The 21,234-nt window shown below is 43.7% G+C and overlaps 1 protein-coding gene across 3 annotated transcripts in view; it reads left to right on the top strand.

Annotated features, from left to right (window-relative positions):
- Positions 1–20,832, top strand: part of VGLL4 (vestigial like family member 4) — a 76,575-nt gene extending 55,743 nt beyond the window's left edge. For all 3 annotated transcript variants that reach the window (XM_079316794.1, XM_079316796.1, XM_079316795.1), the window contains 3 exons: positions 11,280–11,502; positions 16,029–16,143; positions 18,079–20,832. In XM_079316794.1, coding sequence (XP_079172920.1) covers positions 11,280–11,502; positions 16,029–16,143; positions 18,079–18,344 — 604 coding nt within the window. In that variant the 3' untranslated portion in view covers positions 18,345–20,832. The remainder of the gene's footprint in view (positions 1–11,279; positions 11,503–16,028; positions 16,144–18,078) is intronic.
- The last annotated feature ends 402 nt before the right edge of the window (positions 20,833–21,234 follow it).

Genomic DNA, 21,234 nt, shown 5'->3' on the forward strand with positions numbered 1-21,234 from the left:
CACCATTATTTCTGTTCCCTTGTGCGGAGCACGTCAGCCTGGGAGCTGCCGTTCGGGGTGTGGGACCAGCGGGATTGTGCATGGAGAATCTTGTCCTTCTTCCCGTTTGGTTTGGTGACATTAAGATTGCAATGGCAATTAATTTCTGTATAAAAATCTTCCTTCGGCTAAGTATTAGCAGCTGTGAAGTCGAGGGAATAATTCTCTCTTGGTTTGTGTGATAAATAATTTGGCTTTTTTCCTGTCTGCACGTGAGTAAGTTACTTTAATGTGTATCATGTAAAATGATGTGTAGTTTTAGACTCTTCAAATTCTAGGCTGTCTTCAGTTTTGTTACACTGAAAAATGATATCAATCCCACCCAAACACTCCTGAAGCCATAAATATCCAATGGCATTTGCTCACTTTAATGACATTGTGATAGAAATTAGTGAGGCATGCTGCTAAAAGTTACCTGTATTTGAAGACTGTGGAATGATTCAGGTTAGAACAGACTCATTTCCTCCAACCTCCTGCTCAGAGCAGGCTCAGCTGCATCCTCAGCCAGAGTTACTCAAAGGGAGAAATTTTAAGTAAGATTTGAAATATTGAATAAATAAAGTTCCTCATCAGAGTCTTGTCACCTTCCTCCTTAGCTTGGCTGAGAGCACAGGGTGGAAATGTTCTGCAGAAAATCAGGTCTGTGTTGTGGAGGAACGTGGCTCCAGCAGGGCTTGAGAAGAGGCAGAACTGGCTCTCAGAGGCAGCGTGGGAGTTGTCAGAGAAGCTCTTTGCTGCAACTGCTGCTCTTTGGGTTCCAAACTTCGTGTGCTATTGAGAAATATGTTTTCACTGTCATTTTATTGTGACAAATTGGAGTTGGGAAGAAACCCCAGCACACAGCTGAGAACACCCAAAGTGTCTCTCATCTGCTGAGTGAAGCATCTTCACCCAGCCCTCAGCACAAATGTGCCCTTGAAGGGTTTTGGGGTTCACCTGGGGCTCTCCAAGCAGCCCTGATGGAGCTGAACTCCTCAGTGCAACTGAGGCAATGTGGCTCTTGTTGTTTAAGTAGGCAAAGGATCACAGAGCAGGTTTCAAACTGCTTTTTCTAATTTATTTTTTTCCTTTTCTTATCAGCATTGCATGAATGATGAGTGAATAATTTTCTTATTTATTAATGGGGATCACACACTGCACAAAATTAAATTGTTTTCAAGAAATTTATGTTAAATTGTACCTTCAGAGACAGACTTGAAAGAGCCACCACATCTAAGTTAATATTTAACACAGAGTTCTGCAGTTCTTAGCCAAGGGGCAATTTCAGAAAGCACTTCAGTCTCTTTACTTGAAGTACACGTGAAAGGTTTGTTAGCCACTGTTTCAGGGCTAAAAGCAATTTGATTGATAGCTTATCAGTACTTCACAAAAAGACCTATCTGTCAAAATTTGGGTAGATGTTGAGGTACTTGAAAAACCAGGCAATGTTAGCTCAGGTGTCTCCTCCACTTACAAACAGAAGGGGGTTGTTAGCCAGCTCCAGATTTCTGCTTTGATATAATGTTTTTCACTTTCATTTTCCATCTTTGGTAGAGGAGCATGACCCTTCCATGGTGTGGAAGGCTCCAAGCTGCCTCTCCAGGGGAAAAGCCATGGTAGTGTGGCACAGAGGGGTTTGATCACCTACTTAGGGAAGGCCTGTGGGTCCTGTGCACTCAGGGGTGGAATGGGAACCACAGAATCACAGAATATTCTGAGCTGGAAAGGACCCACAGGGATCATCAATGAATGAGGAATCCCTTAACCCCTGGTGTTGGATTTTTACCCCAGGTAAAAGCAAAATTTTACATTGTGTGAATCAACTATGGGGTGAAATTCAGCACCAATCCAAAAGCCTGAGATCTTAGAAAGAAGCAAGAAAAGAACCAGTAACCTTTGCAAACATACTCTGGATGTATATCCAATCCCATGGAAACAAAGGTTTAATCTCACTTCTCTCTATTTAACCATTTTCCCAGATGTTTCCTACAGTTTGACAGATGTGCCTTTTACTAGAAAGTTGTGCTCTTGAGAATGAGAGTGTTATGGACACGGTTGCTATAGACAATGACTGTGTGAGGGTAAGGTTTGGAATAAAAACTTACATAAATTTCTAGTTGAATCAGTAGTTTTGTTCCCTAGGCTGGCAGTGCTGATGCTATGGGATGGCAGGCACAGCCTGGCAGGTTTAACTCCCTTCTGCAGCATTGCCAGGTGCTGGCATACTGCTGGGATTCCCCAGCAGTGATCTGGGGGAGGAGGCTGAGGGATCCCAGGGAATCCTTGAGCTATGGGGCTGGAGGCTGTGGGATGCCCTGAGGGCTGTGCAGCACTGGGGCTGCCTTGGTTTGAGGTTTATGCTCAAAGAAAGAGGAGGGGGATAAGAGGGCTTTGCAGCCATTGGGGTCTGCAGGGTTTGATCCCAGTGATGGGCTTGTTTTGCCAGTGGGAATTCTGCAGAGATGGATCCCACCTAGATGGATCCTGGTGTGAGTGGGTCCCACATGGGTGGATCATGGTGTGGAAAAGTCCCCAAGTGGATTGGTCCCACTGTGGATGAACCCTATGTGGATGGGTTACAGAGCCACAGAAGATTCCATGGTGAAAAGGACCCAAAGGATCATCAAGTGCAGCCTCAGTGAATGGCCCACACAGGGATTGAAGCCACAGCTGTGCTGGTGGTAGGTGTGCCTGGATCCCATGGAGATGGATCCCATGTGGACAGACTGACACTACTGACATGACTGATGTTCTGCTGCCCAAATTCTGCTTCATCAACCTTTGTCAAGTTTTTAATCAGTAACTGTCATAATTCACAGACCAATACCTTCAAAAGGGAGTAAGCAGAATCCCCAAACATGTTTGCTTGTGATTTGCTTTTCTAATTGTCTCCCCTAAACCAGAAGCTGCTGTGAGAGGAGACTGTTGATTGCAGAGTGTGGGGTGCCTGAGCTGCAGGAATTCCCTGCAAACACTCATCTGCTGCTGCTGGGGTCCATTTGGTTACCAGCTTTTCAAGGAAATATTTTACTATATTGGTTTGTGCTATATACAGTGAAGCTGTTACTGTTTTTATAGTGCTTCTAGAGTTTTTGGTAATTCAGATTTTATTAGCAATTACAAACAGTTTCAATAAACTTTTAATGAAATGTTTATTCCTTCTTTAAAATAGCCTGTGAAAAAAGTCTAATTTCTTAAAAACCAGTTGTTCAAACACTGCTCTTGGTCTAAAGGCCTAAAGAGCCTGGGTTCTTTTTGGAGAATTTTTGAAATGTCTGGAAGTGAATTACTGTAGTTTCTCAGCTTTTCCTGCTTCACCTCAGCTAATGTTACAGTGTGTATCTGATGGATAGAGACCATTATTTGTAAATTGTAAGGGTCCCAGGCCCTTTTTCTCATTAGACCCAGTGAAGCTGGAAGGGAAGGCTGTGTAGTCCCATTTTCTCCTGATGATTTGGCACAGTTAATTCCAGCACTGTGGAATTTTCAGAGACTGGTTTGTGTAGTTAAAGCTTTTACCAAATAAACTGGCCATGCTCATGCTGTTGATATCTTTTACTTCCCTTATCATCTGTTTGAAGTCAATTATTCTGTTCCTCTGCTCTGCTGTAAAGTTCAACCTGATGCAGTCTTTTAGGTGGTGGAACTAGGGAAAATCCCACAGACTTGTGAGAATTTGAAGTTAAAGGATTGATTTAATCTGTTACCAACTTTTACAAAAACAGTTCCATGACTGGCATCGAGTGATGATCAAAAGTACTTTTTCCAAATAAAGTAAAAAAATATTGTAGGGAACAACCCAGTGAATCCTTGAAGAGAACACAACTGGCATTTTGTATTTCCTTTAACACTCCTGCCAGGTTTCACCCCAGATTTTGAACACCAGCAGGTTTTCCCAGAGCTTGCAGTGCCCTGGCAGTACTGAGTGCCCCTGACTGGTCCTGCTGCCCTGGGACACGACCACTGCTGCATTTGATGTGCAGCCTTTCCCCTGACACTGGCCCAGGGTGTTCTCTGGTGATCATAAATAGTTTTTACAGTATTTTCCAGTGACTGGGTATAAAAGGCTCATTGCATGTGCCAAGTTTGACTTCAAAAGGAGTTATAAAAGCTGTACATGACCCCTCTGATGGATGGGTAGAGTGCAGGAGGAAATGTGTGCCAGAGGTGTTTGGGTGGGCACTGCAGAGGGTACAAATTAATCCTTCACAGAAGCTGTCCTTCTGACCCTTGTGACCTTGGAGATGTTTCCATTAAAGCCTCCCTGCTCTTTCCCTACACTCAGGTTTTCCTTCCAGCTTGTTTGAAATTTGGAGTGTCTCTTTAACCTCATGTTTTTATCATCTGCTCTCCTGGAAGTTCTCCCCTGCAAGCATCCAAAGTGCCCTAAGCACTTGAAGCAGCTGAGTTCTGCAAGGATGGTTTTCATTTCCCTTCCAACAATAGTTTGCTGTTCTAGATCCCATCCTGTTCATCCCGGTGCCTCCAGTATCCTGCCTTGCTCCACTCCCTCTGCTCCACCAGCTTTGTGTGGCTGCCTCAGGTACCTCCAAACACCCAGGCACTGTGGTGGCTTCTGCAGAGCTCACTTTGGAGCCAGAAGGGAAACCTGAGTGCTGGGCTGGAGTGGCAGCTGTAGGATGGAGGTTCTGGCACACTTTGATGTGTCTGAGTTCTGCAGTTTTGCTGAAGCTGACCAATGCTCTGCAAGTGCAGTAGCAGCATCCCCCAAGGACAGACCACATCCTCTGCAGGGCCTTTCTCAAATTCCCAAACACTCTTCTGCCTTCTGTCACTGCTCTTCACTGCTGGCAGAAATCATTCCTCCAGCAGCATTTTCTGGTGTGTGCTGCAGGATTTTCCAGAGGCAACTGGAGCTACTGGTGTTCTTTGAAAGAGAGTTATGGAGAGGTGGCTGAATCAGATAAATCCCGTAGAGCTGATTGCTTGTTCTGTCTCCTTTCCAATAACTGCTCTGGGACAAGGAAACCAGAGATGCCCCAGTGCAGGTTAGAGGATCAAAAACTTTCTCCTCTTGGACTGATGGGAGTGGTGGGAGGCTGAAAACTTTTTGTCCTCAATCCTTGAAAAGTAAGTTGGATCTGATGGGAGCTCAGCTGCTGATTCTCACCTAGTAAGTTAAACAAAACTTTGAAGATGTGGCAAAGGGTTATGTTTATTCTCCAGGAATCACTGTGCATTTTAGGAAACTTTCTATGTATTCACTTATACCTACACACTTGTGGTAACACTGAAACCTGGCGGTTTCTCTAGTTCCAGCTCCACTTTTTGAACCATTAATGATTTTTAAAATTTTCTTTACAGTCTCAATTGTATTAAAGCTACCTCAGCAGAATTAAGGACATCAGTTACTATTTCAGAAGTTTCCTGGCTATTTATTATAAGATAAATTTCTGTTATTTGTGTCTCAAGAATGACCTCACATAAAGGCTTTTCAAAAAACGATGAAAATTAAAATGAGCCATCAAGTGTGCCAGGCAAAAGAAAACCTAAACATAGGAGTTGGAGTAGGTTTGGAGTGAAATATGTTTGGAGCTGAGCAAGGCAGCAGCAGTGCAGAACAGAGAGATTGCTGAATCAGTTTATTCCCCTTTTAAAAAAGGTGATTTGCAGGTAATCTGCAGTCTGTAACTATTGCAGGGAGGTAACTTGGTCATTGTTTCTGCATTGTGTTTGTACAAATGTTCCAGCAGACAGAACTTTTTATTTAATAAATCCCTGAGTTTTGCTGTTACAAAGTAACCAGTGCTGCCTTCTAAAACCATGCTGTGAGAGTTGGAGCAAAGATGGCCAAACTTTAAAAAATAATCCTGTGAGAAAAACGAGTAGGATCTGAGATGGTGTTAATTGATTTTACTGTACATTAGATTTAAATTTCAGTTTTGTGGGTTTGGCTTTGGACTGAGGTCTTACGTCATGTGGTTCTCTTGCATTCTTTCATACTTGTGAATATTCAGGCTTCAGGAAGGGAATTTCATCTGTATCTGAATATTTGTGCTTGGTGCAGGCTGTAATGGGACACTCCTTTGTGCATTTCACAGCTTATTACTGATTTCTTTCTTCTGCTGTGAAATCTGTTCTCCTGGTTGGTTCCATTTGCAAGTAACTGTCTGGTCCAAGGTTTATCTCTGAAAGTTCTGTTTTGGTGAGGATAAATATAGAAAGTCTGACTTGTGTTTGTTTATATGTGAGATTATCCCATTTCTTCTCAGTGTTTCTTCAGTGGTTTCGACTTAAAGGTCTTTCCTTTGAGGGATTCATTATGTTTCTCAGGAAACCATACCTGGTTCTGTGGCAGGAGTGATTCCTGCAAAAAAACAAGGATCTCTGCAAGTTTAGGGATGGAGTACTGAGCCAGAAAAGGAAAAGGCTGCTCAAAGCAATGGGGAGGCACAAAGCTGATAAAGTGGGATGGAATGGGGTTTTGTATTTGGATGACAGTCATTTAAGAGGGCATTGGGTTGCTTTGGCATTTTTTCATGTTATGAATACTTCAGATAATTGGCTGACACTCAGAGCAAATTACTGATGCTTTCAGGTTTTATTGGGGTTTTTGTTTGTTTTTTAAATGAATTTGTATTACTTTAAAAAAAATTGTGTGAGGAACTCTTTTAAGATTTTTCTCCCTGGATGTATAGAAACATGTTTTGAAATACCACTTTAAATTCTAGTTTTCCCATCTCACAGTAACAGAATTAAAGCAAATTGAAATGCAAAGGAAATGCTGCTCATTGTGGAGCAGATATTCTGTGTCAGTGGGTTAGAAATCTTTAAGCAGCCTTTAACAAAAGCAGCTGCCCTCTTTCAGACTTAGTTAATAGAGGAAAACAAACATCATAAAGATGCTGAAAATGCTCAGATGGTATTGGAATTGGGTTGCAGAATTGCAAGTTTGCTCCTGAGCAATGCATTGTGTTAGTGTGAAGAAAAAGGGGTGGCCGTTCTTTGTGCTGCTCTTTGTGCAGTGAAACTCTGCTCCGGAGCTTCCATTTCAAGCCAGAGCTCGGGTTCTGCCAAAGGGAGTGAGAACCGTCTGTGATTTCTTGCCTTAGAGGTACAGTAATGCTTTTGGCAGCATTCCTGGAGGCTCTGCAGCCTGGAAGTGAGTGCAGGCAGCGCTGTCCCCTTCGCGGGCCTCTTCTTTCCCTTTTCCTGCAGCAGCTGGCAGGGGCCGCCTGTTGCTGCGGGCCGGCGCTGAATCCCCCCTGGCGGTGCCAGGCAGCAGAACAGCCTGGGCTGGAGCTCTGCAGCGCTGAGAGCACGGGGTGTATCCCCTCTGGAGCCCAGCACACGGATTGATTTCTTTATCCCCCTCGGAGCCCAGCACACAGATTTATTTATCCTCCCCGAGCAGGGCTAGGACGCAGCCATGGCAGCGCCTTTGGTGACAGCCACCCCAGCACACCATGCTTGGTAAGTGCTCTGATCACTGGGCAGCAGCTGCAAAACCATGGCTGGTCTCTAAGGATTGGAGGAATTCACTGCAGGTTGGGGTCGTGTCTAGTTCTGTTAAAATAAAGCTGGAGGTAGCTGTGAGCAGGGAATGGGGTGGTGGCCATGGATCCCTCTGCCCATGGGAATTGCTGGATTTCCAGCACTGGAATGACCTCCCCCACTGCTCGTGGGCTCAGGGTTGGTAAAATATGCTGATTTTTGAGACAAACTGGAGTCCAGGGATGGCAAAGCTGTTTGGACAGCTGGATTTGTTTGTAGTATGTATTTAAAAGTTTTTTTTCAAGCTTGGTCAGAAATCCTTCTTTGTGATTTTGGGCTCTTATGTTTGACTTGAAAGATGCATCTCTGAACTTGTTCAGAGCGTGGGGAATGTTTGAGCTCATGCACTTCGGTGAAATATGATTATCTTCACACACTTACCTTCTGATTGCCCCTTCAGATAAAGTCTTTAATAGCAAAACAAGAATCATCATCATCATGATAACAACAACAAATTTTCCATAAAAATGATTTTTAAGTGGCAATCTGAACTAAATTACTTAATAACCTGAAATTGATGAATGCCCTATAAATAATCTTACAATTTTCTGACAGATCTGTTGGTTTTGCTTTTTATGTGTGAATAGGAGGCACTCACAAATGCTGCTGTATTTTCACCAGGGCAGAGTTTTCATGGCACTGTCCTACACAGTGCTGGAACATTTCCAGAAGAAATATTATCTGATGTGGAAGTAGAAGCTTCAGGTGGTTTTTATTTCTTGCAGAGACTGTATGAGTTGAAGGTGAATGAATTGAGGAGAGGATTTTTAGGGAGTGGATTATAACCAGCTCCCTGCCCGGAAGAGGAGTTGTTCTAATTTAGGAAGAGGGAATTATTTGCCTACAGAAAGGCCTGGGGTGTGGTCTGCTGAGATGGCTGAGATAACTCCATAATTTTAGGTGTCTTTAGGGAAGGTCTGCCTGCTGGGCTTGTTCCTGGAGACAAGTTGATCCCATTACCCAGTTTTTTAGTCATTTTTTCCAAAAGTCTTGAGGGAAAATTTTTGATGAGTTTTTCTGTGTTAGAGTTTTTGTTAGGATTGCGTTTTTGTTTAGGTTTTTTTGTTGTTCTTGTTGTTGATTTGGTGTTTTTTCTGGCAGAAAACTTGCTAGTTCAACAATATTAGGGTTGTGGCTCTTCATTTAAAGAGAGGATGAGTGAAATAAGTACTGTTGTGTAAAATGGAAAACTTATTTTGCTTGGGAATTTCAGTAAGTTTGTTCATCAGTGGTCACTTTACAGCCCCACCCCCCAGTAAATGCAACACTAAGTTGTTGAAAAGGGAGTTCTGAGACAAAAAACCCCAAGCAGTTGGTGTAGGTACATGTTTTGTTTCATTTCATCAGCAGTTTTGGGGGAGCAAACAAAATGTTTGCTTTGAAAATCAGCTTGTGCTTACTAAAACAAAACAGAATAATTCTGAGTAGAGATACTGTTTCTCTTTGAGGCAGTGAAAAGTAGGAAACTCCTGGAGCTGTTGGTGGTTTTGCAATTTCCAAATTGTAATTTTAATTGTAGTAGCCCAACTAATACTTAGTTAATTTTAGTTAAAAAGCGAGAATTTGGCTGGCAGCCAGCAGAGGTTCTGCAGTGCAGCAGCAAGAAGGAGCATTGGCTGAGCAGTGGTTTTACTCTGGTTTTTGGTGTTGCTGTTCCCCAGGATGTGCCAGCCTTTGGCCAGGCTGTGAGTGAGGTTCCTGCCTGCTTGCTCAGGGCTGGGGTGGGATCACTGCCGTGCCCAGGAGTTGTTTCCATGCTGTAATCCAAGAGGAGCTACTGTACATTAAATATAGAGCCCTTGTGCTGCCATTAACTCCCCTTGGCATCAGGCATTAGCTCAGAGCGCTGCAATCCCAAACTTTCTTGCTCAGGCTGCTCCTGCTGAGCTGGGACAGTGATTCCTGGGGAATTGGGAGCTGCTGCTCAAATGCAGCCTGGAAAATGGCCTCGAGGAACACACAGGACCAGCTGTGAAACCTCCAGGCTTGGATTTTACGGTGGATTCTCCTAATCTTCAGCTGCTATTTTATAATTAGTGAAAAGGGCCAAAGGGATGCAAAGGGTTACAGTCTGTATTGTTGTGCTGTTGGCTCTTCCCTCCCCTGGCTGCCAGGGGAATTTGGCACAGAGTCCCTGTGTCCTGAGCTTCCCAAGTCACTGGTTGCCTGGCATCGTGTTAACCCAACTTCTAACACGATAAATGAGCTGAGATTTGATTCAGGAGCAGGAATTTCTCTAGAGCCAGGTGGCTCTTGAGCAAGCTGAAATAGCACAGGAGAATTGTGAGTAGTTCAGCCAAGGTGCTGTTCCTGAATGCAGCAGAGACCTGGATCCTCATCTCCAGAAAGGAGGTGACTTTTAGCTCTTACCTGACAGGGGCCACAAAAATGACCAAGGTACAGGTTTTATTTGAATAAAGTATTACTGGAATAAAAAGTTTTTGAAGAGATAAACTTGGGAGTGATTGCAAGATGATGAGAGGGAAGCAATGGCTTTGTCTCTCTCCTAATTCAGGAGTCAATGCTAGAGCAATCCAAGCCATTGGATTTTAGCTTGAAAAGAATCAAAAAGAGCCTGTGAAGAAAAAGTACTTTGAAAAGTATGTAGTTTAAAGGCTGGAATCCATGACCACTGGTTGTTGAGGCTAATGGATTTAGGGCTGGGCAGAATCACCATGGGACATCCCCACCCCCTGTGTGGGTGTTTTAGGGGCTCCCTATTTCCTTCTGTTGGCAGGGTGTTTTCCCTCAGCCTTGCTTCTGGAGAGACTTCCTCAGACACTGAAACAGGCTTTCTGGACTTGCAACTTACCTCAGCATTGAATACTGATTTCTTTTCTGTATCTGCCTTTCATCTGAGCATTTTTAAAGATTGTTCCTGCATATTAATTTGCCATGATTGGCTTTAAAAATCAGGGGGGAAAACCACCTTGAATTTCACACACAGACAGGACACAGAGAGTGTTTCACTGGTACTCAAGAATGGTCCAAAGACAGGTTGTTATTTTTATTTTCCATAGAGCCAGTGGTCTCCTCTGGTGGTTTTGCAGCTGGAATTTGCTGTTCCCCACTGCAGTGTGTGAGCTCTTCCAGCTCTGCTGACTCCAGGCTGCTGGGGATGCCCAGTTCATCTGGTGATGAGGGAAGTGCTTTTCCCTTCAGTCACTGGTTTGCCTTTAATGACAATTCTGTTGCAGTGTGGAAACTGAAATCCCTCATCCACAGATACAAACCCAGCTTTCTTTTCATTGCAGTGAATGATGGGCTCGTTATGTGAGCACATCTTCAGGGATTTACCCAGGAGTAGCTGGAAATTAGTCTTTTGAAAGAGCAGTTGTAAACAGATGATTCTGAGATAAGTGCAGTGTAGTTTGCTTTTCCTTCATTTTCTCCTCTGAAAATTTTGCTTCCTGCCTCACTTGGCATTTTTGTAATACCAGCCATGTCTTTTCAGTAAAATGAATTTACCTTAGGCTTCAGCGATGCCTAGAGAATATTGCAGTGTTAGTTGGAGTGGGATTAATAGTATGGTAAAGAGGAGTCTGGTGTTGAAAAAGCTCTAGATGAGTGTCTGAAGAAATTCTAGGCTGAAAAGTTGGTTGGCAAAGCTGGCAGATGTGGAGGGTTGGCTTCTCTGGAGCTATCCCACTGGGGGATTCCACTGGCAAAGCGCGTTCGTGCCAGGCTGGTGGGACGCTGCATGTCTCAGCCTGGAAACCCTGAATGGCTGTTCTCGTCCCTGCCAGAAGCAAGACCGCCAACGGGGATTACCGGAAGGAGCACCGGGAGCGGAGCCGCAGCCCCATCGAGCGGGCGGCTGCCCCCACCATCAGCCTCCACGCCAACCACATGTACGCCTCCATCCCCAGCCTCAGCATGGAGCAGCCCCTCGCACTGACCAAAAACAGCGTGGATGCAGCCAGGACAGTCGGCATCTCCCCCAGCCTGAGCAGCGTGGAGCGGCAGCAGGTACGGGACGGGAGGGGAGGGCGGGATGGAAACGTACCGAGGGTCACAGCTCACTGTCCCGAGCTCGGGAATGTGAGCTGTGTTGGGGAATGTGCGAGCTGTATATGGGAATGTGTGTGCTGTATATGGGGATGGATGGGCTGTATATGGGAATGTGTGTGCTGGATATGGGGATGGATGGGCTGTATATGGGGATGGATGGGCTGTATATGGGAATGTGTGTGCTGGATATGGGAATGGATGGGCTGTATATGGGAATGTGTGTGCTGGATATGGGGATGGATGGGCTGTATATGGGAATGTGTGTGCTGGATATGGGAATGTGTGTGCTGTATATGGGAATGCATGTGCTGTATATGGGAATACGTGTGCTGTATATGGGAATACGTGTGCTGTATATGGGAATGTGTGTGCTGGATATGGGAATGATGTGCTGGATATGGGAATGTGTGTGCTGGATATGGGAATGGATGGGCTGTATATGGGAATGTGTGTGCTGGATATGGGAATGTGTGTGCTGTATATGGGAATGCATGTGCTGTATATGGGAATGATGTGCTGTATATGGGAATGTGTGTGCTGTATATGGGAATGCGTGTGCTGTATATGGGAATACGTGTGCTGTATATGGGAATGTGTGTGCTGTATATGGGAATGCGTGTGCTGTATATGGGAATGTGTGTGCTGTATATGGGAATGCGTGTGCTGTATATGGGAATACGTGTGCTGTATATGGGAATGTGTGTGCTGTATATGGGAATGCGTGTGCTGTATATGGGAATACGTGTGCTGTATATGGGAATGTGTGTGCTGTATATGGGAATGCGTGTGCTGTATATGGGAATACGTGTGCTGTATATGGGAATGCATGTGCTGGATATGGGAATGGAGGTGCTGTATATGGGAATGCATGGGCTGGATATGGGAATGGATGTGCTGTATATGGGAATGCATGTGCTGTATATGGGAATGATGTGCTGTATATGGGAATGTGTGTGCTGTATATGGGGATGGATGGGCTGTATATGGGAATGTGTGTGCTGTATATGGGGATGGATGGGCTGTATATGGGAATGCATGTGCTGTATATGGGAATGCATGTGCTGTATATGGGAATGCATGTGCTGTATATGGGAATGTGTGTGCTGGATATGGGAATGCATGTGCTGGATATGGGAATGTGTGTGCTGGATATGGGAATGGATGGGCTGTATATGGGAATGGATGTGCTGGATATAGGAATGCATGTGCTGTATATGGGAATGCATGTGCTGTATATGGGAATGCGTGTGCTGTATATGGGAATGCGTGTGCTGTATATGGGAATGCATGTGCTGGATATGGGAATGGAGGTGCTGTATATGGGAATGCATGTGCTGTATATGGGAATGCATGTGCTGGATATGGGAATGGAGGTGCTGTATATGGGAATGCATGGGCTGGATATGGGAATGGATGTGCTGTATATAGGAATGCATGTGCTGGATATGGGAATGTGTGTGCTGTATATGGGAATGTGTGTGCTGTATATGGGAATGCATGTGCTGTATATGGGAATACGTGTGCTGTATATGGGAATGCATGTGCTGTATATGGGAATGCATGTGCTGGATATGGGAATGCATGTGCTGGATATGGGAATGGAGGTGCTGTATATGGGAATGCATGGGCTGGATATGGGAATGTATTGGCTGTGTTTGGGAATGCATGTGCTGTATATGGGAATGTATGGACTGTGTTTGGGAGTGCATGAGTTGTATTTGGCAATGCATGTATTGTATTTGGGAATGTAGTAATGTGTTTGGGAATGTGTGTATTGTATATGGGAATGTGTGTGTTGTATATGGGAATGTAGTATTGTGTTTGGGAATGCATGAGTTTTTGTTTTGCAGTGTATGTACTGTATATGGGAATGCATGTGTTGTATTTGGGAATGCATGAGTTTTTATATGGGAATGTATGAGTTGTATATGGGAATGTATGTATTGTATTTGGGAATGCATGCTTTGTGTTTGGGAATGTATGAGTTTTTATTTGGGAATGCATGTGTTGTATTTGGGAATATATATATTGTATATGGGAATGCAGGTGTTGTATATAGGAATGCATGAATTTTTATTTGGGAATGCAGGTGTTGTATTTGGGAATGCGTGAGTTTTTATTTGGGAATACCTGTTTTAATTGGGAATACATGTGTTTTAGCTGGGAATCCAGAGTGTGGTTCAGGCAGGCTCCAGCAGATGCTAGGCAATGCCTGGGGGCATCCCCTGTGATCCCTGTGTGCTCCCCTCCCCTCTGCCCCAGCTCTCTCCACCCTCTAGAAGGGGGAGGATTTGACACTGAATCATCTTAGTTGTTTTAGCCAGCCAAAAGCATTTGCTGCATTGTTCACAGCACTCTTGTACCACTCATTCCCTTCTCCTAAAGCCAAGTCATTATTTTTTATTATTTTATGCCTGATTTCCATGAGTTGGAGTGGTTGTCAAGGCTTTTTTTGTTGGTTGTTCTTTGGTTTGCCATCTTGCACATGGCATTTGTTTAGCTGCAGAAGTGCTGAAGCTGAGCCATTTCTGTAGGCAAGAACAGTTTTTTATGTGTCAGACTCAATTTTATCCCTCCTACAAGTGGAGAGACAAAGAAAGAGAACTGAGCTGTGATGAGCTGCAGCACTGAGAAATCAAACTGGCCCATGTAACCAAGCTCTCCCTTCCCTGGATCCCTCTCTTCTGTTCTCTTTGACATTTTGAACCAGATTACAATCATTTTTCTTGTGAAAATAGGATGTTGAGGCAAGGCCTTGCTAAGAGCACAGGGTAGAAATCATACAAAACAAAAAGTGTACTGAAAAGAAATCCTAGTTTGATGATTCCTTATTTTGGGGTTGGTTTTGTCTTCAACATGTTGAATGAGGTTTCATCTCTGTTTCTAATAAAACAGATGGGAGAAAAAATACTTGATTTGCAGCAGGACAGGGTTATTCAGCTGTTGCAGTTAGTGATAGTTACTCAATTCTCAGTTTATCTCAGTATTTTTATATAAGTTTCCATAGTCTGTACACACACAACCATAGCAGAGGATTCTGCAAGGTGCCTTACTGGGTTCTTTAAGGTGTTGGCACTTGCATTTCTGAGATACTGTTACCTGTCTCTCTCTTCTTCCCATCTCCTGCATGTCCCAAATACTCTTCTGAAGAGAATTAAATACATGCCTTTCTCAAAAACCACTTCAGAGAGGCACAAAATCATGGTTCCTATAGAAAATAATTACTCCCACATGTGAACTGCTTACAGAAAAATCAAATAATTCTTCTGTTTTTCTTTATTACTTTGCTGCCAGTGCAGTAAGATGTAAATAATCTCATTGATGTTTTATCCTAGCAAAAATTGTGCTAAACTTTCCTGGAAAGCTGAGCTCTTTTACTTTTCTGGCCTTGTTCTTACTCTGACTAAAGTACCACCAAAGAAGGGAAATTCCCTCCTTCCTCACTGACCTTGTATGGGGGTAGGTGATTTTTTTGCGGGTAAAGTTTTGTAAAATGGTCAAGAAATTAAATTACATCAATTCTGTTCATCTGTTGAATACTTTTTACTTAATTTGCATGGAATATAATGAACTCCTTGCATCATCAAATATATGGAATTTATTCCAATACCTGTCATTTCCCTTCAGCCACCTGGAGAAACTGGGACATTTCAGGGCCTTGTATAAATTTCCATAGTAAACAGCTATGAAAAGAGTATTTTATGGTTACATTTAAAGTACAGATGGTGGAGTTCTAATGTAATGTAGCTGTGAATAGACATTTTTGGGAATTTGCATGTGTTAAGAATCACAGTGATGTTAATGAAGTATAAATTTATTCACCTGCTGGAAAGGCAGGAAAGGATTTGTGGCCTAGACTGGCTCAAGAGTTCTTCATATTTATTGTACATCCCATGGGATTAGGATGCACTGTGGAATACAGAGGTGGGGCTAGGAAAACTCAGCCTCTGAATAAAAATTAGAACACCAAGACAACAAATACCTGGAAAATCTGCAAATGTGCGGTCACAGAATAAAACAAACATTTAATGTGTTGGCATTTAGTGTAGCATCTGGACCTCAGTGAAACTGACACAAATCAGTGTAAAATCACTTTTAAGATTTGTTTTCACACTGCCCTTTTTCTGTTTACTCACATAAGAATCCTTATGAAAATGTCATGTAGGTTTTAATTTTGATCATAGAAATACTGGATATTTAGGGGTTTAATGTGAAATGGTTAGTTTATGGGTTTAATTGCTGTGGCTGTAAAGTTGACACAATCAGTGTAAAATCACTTTTTAAGATTTGCTTTTGTTTAAGATTTTGCTTTTTCTGTTCACTCACATTGAGGAAACGCGATGTGGATTTTCACTTTTCGTAATCAATGTTTTATTGAATTTTTATCTTTCTTAATCAAAGAAAGAGCTGAGTATCATGGGGTTTGATATGAAGTGTGTTTCATGCTGCTGCTGAGTGTGCCTCTGTGCTTGTGTGCCCTGCAGAACCGTCCCTCTGTGATCACCTGTGCTTCTGCCAACAACCGCAACTGCAACCTGTCCCACTGCCCCATCGCCCACAGCGCCTGCTCGGGGGCTGCCTACAGGAGACCCTCCAGCTGTAAGTGCCACCCCAACTGCCCCCACACAGCACAGTGCCCACACTGTGCCACACTGACAGGGAGAGAAGAGCTGCAACAATCCCTTGGTCTCCTGGGCCACAGCAGGAGGTACCGCTGGTACTAGGGGGAGAGAGGTGTTCTTTCTTCTTGTTTTGAAAAGCTTACTTAAAAAAAAAAAAATGAGCACCCCACACAGACAAATAAGTCATTATGTTTATTTTAGTCCAGCTGACAAACAGCAGCCAGGGCCAGCAGATCCCCCCACGCTCTTATTTTAGGAGCTGTAGCTTCCCCTGCACTCTCAATACCAGGAGACTTGTGATTCAGCTGCAGTCGCAGAAATCTTTGCTGCAGCCACAAATCCCCTTCCAAAGCCCCTGCCCTCCACCCTGCTCTGCATGGGAAACACAAAAACCTTTGGAGGGCAGTTGCTACAGCAACCCAGGCAGGGAGCTTTAGCTTTCTGCCTTCTGTGCAATTAGTACTGCTCATGAAATCTGCTCAGGCAGTACTGGCTGGGAAAGCTGGGCTGTTTCTGTTCACTCTCATTGCACAAAAAGCACAGGGGAAACTTCAGCCCTTTCCTTGCAAGTTCTTTACCTGCTGGGGCAGAGCTTTAACTTGCAGCATTGCCAAAAGCTCAGGGCAGTGGGGCTCCAGCAGCCAGGATGTGTCCATGGAACAGCACCAACATGATGTAGGCAGCAACCTAAAGCCCATAGCAGGGTAATTATTGGTATTTTATTACTAATAGTAATTTTCAAATTTTTATAAAGATCAGTATACTATTGATAATGACATTGGGAGCTGAAGGAAACCCTTAGACTCTTGGAGAAATCAATCACTGGGGAGCTCAGATGTTACAAGTTTTCTCACAAGCTGGTGCTACTGGAGAGCTGCTCCAGTGGGCATGGGAACAGGGCTGGATGTTTCCAAAAAAGATTTGTCTCCTGTCAGGTGAAGAGGTGTCTGTGCATGACACTCATGTTTATTTTAGGACCAATCAAGCATTGCTTTAGGATCAAGCAGAGGGGCTGTGCCATGGATCCCAACAGTTCCAAGTATTTTTGGAAGGACAATTCTTATTAAGGCACACAAATATTGATTCTAAACTGTAAAACTGCTATTTAGTATGAGGAATTACTACAGTTCTTGTTCAAAACCTGTCTTTTAAAGGGTCTTGTGATAGTCTTAGAGCACTTACTACAGTGCTCATGATTCATTTAGTTCTGCTCCCAGCACAAGTGTGTGGAGTAAGATGAAACTCTGAGCTCAGCTTTTGGCATGCTGCAGCTTAGGATGAGGTCTCACACCTGACTGCTATCAGCAGGCTTGGGAGCTGATTTTAAACAACTCTTTACATCATTAATTCCATTTAAGCCTAAATTTAAGCTCTACGTGATTGTTTTGGAGAAGGTTTCCATAGAATTGGAGCTGGAGCTGTTAGTTCCCTGGAGGAGAAATACAATTATATATAAATGCTCACCTGTTCCAGATCACAGAAATGCAAAAATACTTAACTCCAGTTGGTTTTTTTCATTTTAACTCCTTGCTTCCCACCTTTTTGCCCATCCCTTTCAGGGTTGTAAGGGTGTGAGGAAGGTCATCTTTGGGACTTGTAGTGACAGGGCATTAAGGCACAGGGGAGCTGCTTTGGGGGCTGGAGACAGGCTAGGAGAGATGGGGGTGTTCAGCCTGGAGAGGAGAATGCCTTGGGGAGAACTGAGAGCCCTGCCAGTTCCTAACGGGCTCCAGGAGAGCCGGAGAGGGAGCTGTGATGGGATGAGCAGAGCGGCTCGCCGTGTCCCAGAGGGCAGGGCCCGCCGGGAGTGGGGATGAACGGGATGAGCTCTAAGGTCGCTCCAAGCCAAGGCAGCGCAGGGCAGTGCGAGAGCAGAGGCCGTGGCAGGGTCTGAGTGCCGCTGTCCCCGCAGCCAGCGCCGCGTGTGACCCGGTGGTGGAGGAGCACTTCCGCAGGAGCCTGGGCAAGAACTACAAGGAGCCGGAGCCGGCGGCCAACTCGGTGTCCATCACGGGCTCGGTGGACGATCACTTCGCCAAAGCGCTGGGGGACACGTGGCTGCAGCTGAAGGCGGCCAAGGACGGCGCGGGCAGCCCCGAGGCGGCGGCGCGGCGCGGGCGGGCCTCGCCCCCGGCGCACATGCTGAGCCACAGCCACTCGCCCTCCGTGCTCTCCTGAGACCGCCCCGCCGCTGCCCCGCTGCTGTGCGTTTGGAAAAGGGTGCCCTCAAAGATGATAGCAGGAACTATTTCATAAACACTCAGATGATGTAGCATCCTTTTTATTTGTTTTTCCTGCCTCAATTACCAAAGAAACCTCTGATGCAAATCTGCTGCCCCTTAAAGAAATAATGCACGCTAATCCACAAAAGCCATTACACTTAGTTGGTTGACCCAAGTGCTTTTTTTTTTTTTTTTTTTTTTTCGCTTTTCTTAGCTTCTCAAGACTAGAATTTGTCTGGTTTGCTTACATTGCTATTTTTTTTTTCCCTCTGTGAAGTAATTTTGTATGTATATACTTGAAAAGAACTGTCATGTATGATTTGCACTATTGGAGGAGGACTGAAGTTGCACAGCAACTTTCTGGAAGAGGCTAATATTTTGAGGGCAAACTGCTGAAAAAAGGGTTTAAGGATGACATTTCTATCAGTTTGATTTTTTTCTTAGAGCAAAACAGCTTTGGAAGGGGAAGTCTCATACAGGTTATAGGTCTTTCTCTCTTTAGATTTCAGGTGCTTAGTGCTTGCAACTGGACTGCATAATTTACAGAACACGGGCATTTTTTCCTAAACACTGCAGTTTGTTAGACTAGAACTGAGGTTGGAGGGTTCCATAGTGCTTAAGGATGCATGTTTTATGAAAAATAGCTGGTATCTATTAATGTATAGACAGTAAGAATCATAATACTTATTAGCTTCTCTTCAGAATTAGTTTATTTTTGTCAGTAACAACCCTAGATATACTTACTGCTGGTACAGTTGTACTCTATGATATTTGTATTTGCTATTCACTTTAGTGGCAGCAGCACCGAGGGCAGCTCAGGACAGGCCTCGTGCAGCACTGCTGCTTCACAGGGATCTGCTTCCCAAACCCCAGTCTGTGTAATCCACCCTGAACTAGCTGCAGGAACTGCTACCCCTACGGATCTTGGCTGGACAACAGATTGTTACAGTTTGTGAAAGACGATCTTTCAGCTTGTTTATTTTGTTTTTTGTTTTTTTTTTAAGCCTATCCATCAGCCTACGCCAAGTCGCAGCATACATTCCTCCAGTAGGTTTTATACAGGTATTACTGCATTTATTATCATTTGCTATATTAATAGCTACTAACTAGAAATTAGGCAGTAGAGGCAGGCATAAAACCACAGCTGTGCTAGTGCTAAGAGCTTCTCTTCTTCTTGTTAAGTGTAACTACTCTCCCCAGTACATTCCATCTTCCCAGGACAGCTGCAGCCAGGCCTTGGTTTTTATCCTGGGCTCCCTGAAAGGATGGGCTCAGTGTAGGAAGTGAGCACTGGTTGGAAGATGAGCTCCACGTGATGTATTATGGACTATGTTACAGTATTGGGTCCATTGTGGCTTTTATTTTATGCTTTTTGGTTTATTTTTTTTTTAAAGTTAAGCTATTTAATTTGGAAAAGGTGCAGGGTAGAAAGAGATCGGGAGATTGGCTCTTACTCTTGGTGAGAAGGTGGCTGCTCAGTTTTCTTTAAAAAAATGAAAAAAAAAAACACAAAAAAACCCAACCCAACACCTAAGCCCCCCAGTTTTACACATTTCACTACCATCTTACTGGGTAGTCAATGCTTCCTTGCTTTGGCATTCAGTACCCTACTCTCTGTAGGAAGATTGTTAAAAGAACACTTTTTTATATAGGTAACTTTAAGACCATCGTTACGCTGTGCGTAAAGAATGTACAGAGAAATTTGTAGGTATTTTTTGAGGAACAATTAATTTGTTAATGATATGTAGCTATTTAATTTTTCCCTTTCCTTTATTGTAATCATTCTTTTTTTTTTTTTTTTGTTTGTTTGGAGAAAAAAGTTGATCTTTTTTTTTTTTTTTGTTGTAGATTTGTCTGTAATACAGTAAAAAAGTGCAGGAACACAGTTATTCTATGAGGACACTGCATTAGCATTAATAGCCACTCGTTTGTTATTGCTACAGGCTACTGAGCAGTATAACAGTCAATACTAATACTGTAGATGGACTCTGTGGAAAATGTGACTCCTCTATTTCTTTGTAAACACAAATAAGATAATGTTTTTAAAGCTAATATTTTCAATAATAGCTCTTTTACAAGGTTACATTTACTTATCTGAGATAGGTAAATGGATTTGAGGGCAATAAAGATTTAATGTGCTATGTCCAGTCAAACAGATACTGGACACAACAATGTCATGAAAGCCAAAGGGTTGGGGGGAGGTGGAAGGACACTAAACTGAACTCACCATCATGAGACGTGGTGAAGTTTCTTCACAGAGCCAGGTTATTATCTACAGTTCAGTTTGAAAGATTCTCTCTGTGTTTGTAAATCTGTAATATACCATTCTTTTGTGGCCTTGTTTCACCTGGAAAAAAAAAAAAAAAAAAAGGTTTGGCAGGCCATCTTTTTTTTTTGTACTTAAAAAGTAGCCTTAAAGAACAATAAAGTGCTCTTAAATCACAGGTGTGTTCCTAAGCCTCTGTATTGCCTGGTGAGAGAGGACTTGGTGTGTGTGAGGCAGAAACAAACCTCTGGCCATGTCCTGCTTTCCTTCCAAGCATCCCTACCTCTTTTAGGACTGTAGCCCCACTGGTGTGGCTGCCACAGCCTCAGTCAGGAGATCAGGGGGTTCCCTACAGGAGTTTGTCAAGAAATCCTTTACAGCCATAAAAAACCCTCTTGCTGCTCCAGCAGCTCTGCTGGGCCTTGAGGAACTCACCTGGACAGAGACTGCTTTGGAAAACACCAGCTGGTCCTGCATTTCTGTCCATGAAAAGACCAAATCTGTGGCATGTGGTTTGTCCCTCAACTTCTCCAAGGAATCCCTCCCTGGTGAGAATTTCAAATGTTGACATCACTGTCCT

Source organism: Erithacus rubecula, assembly GCF_903797595.1.
Source record: "Erithacus rubecula genome assembly, chromosome: 13".
NCBI lineage: Eukaryota > Metazoa > Chordata > Aves > Passeriformes > Muscicapidae > Erithacus > Erithacus rubecula.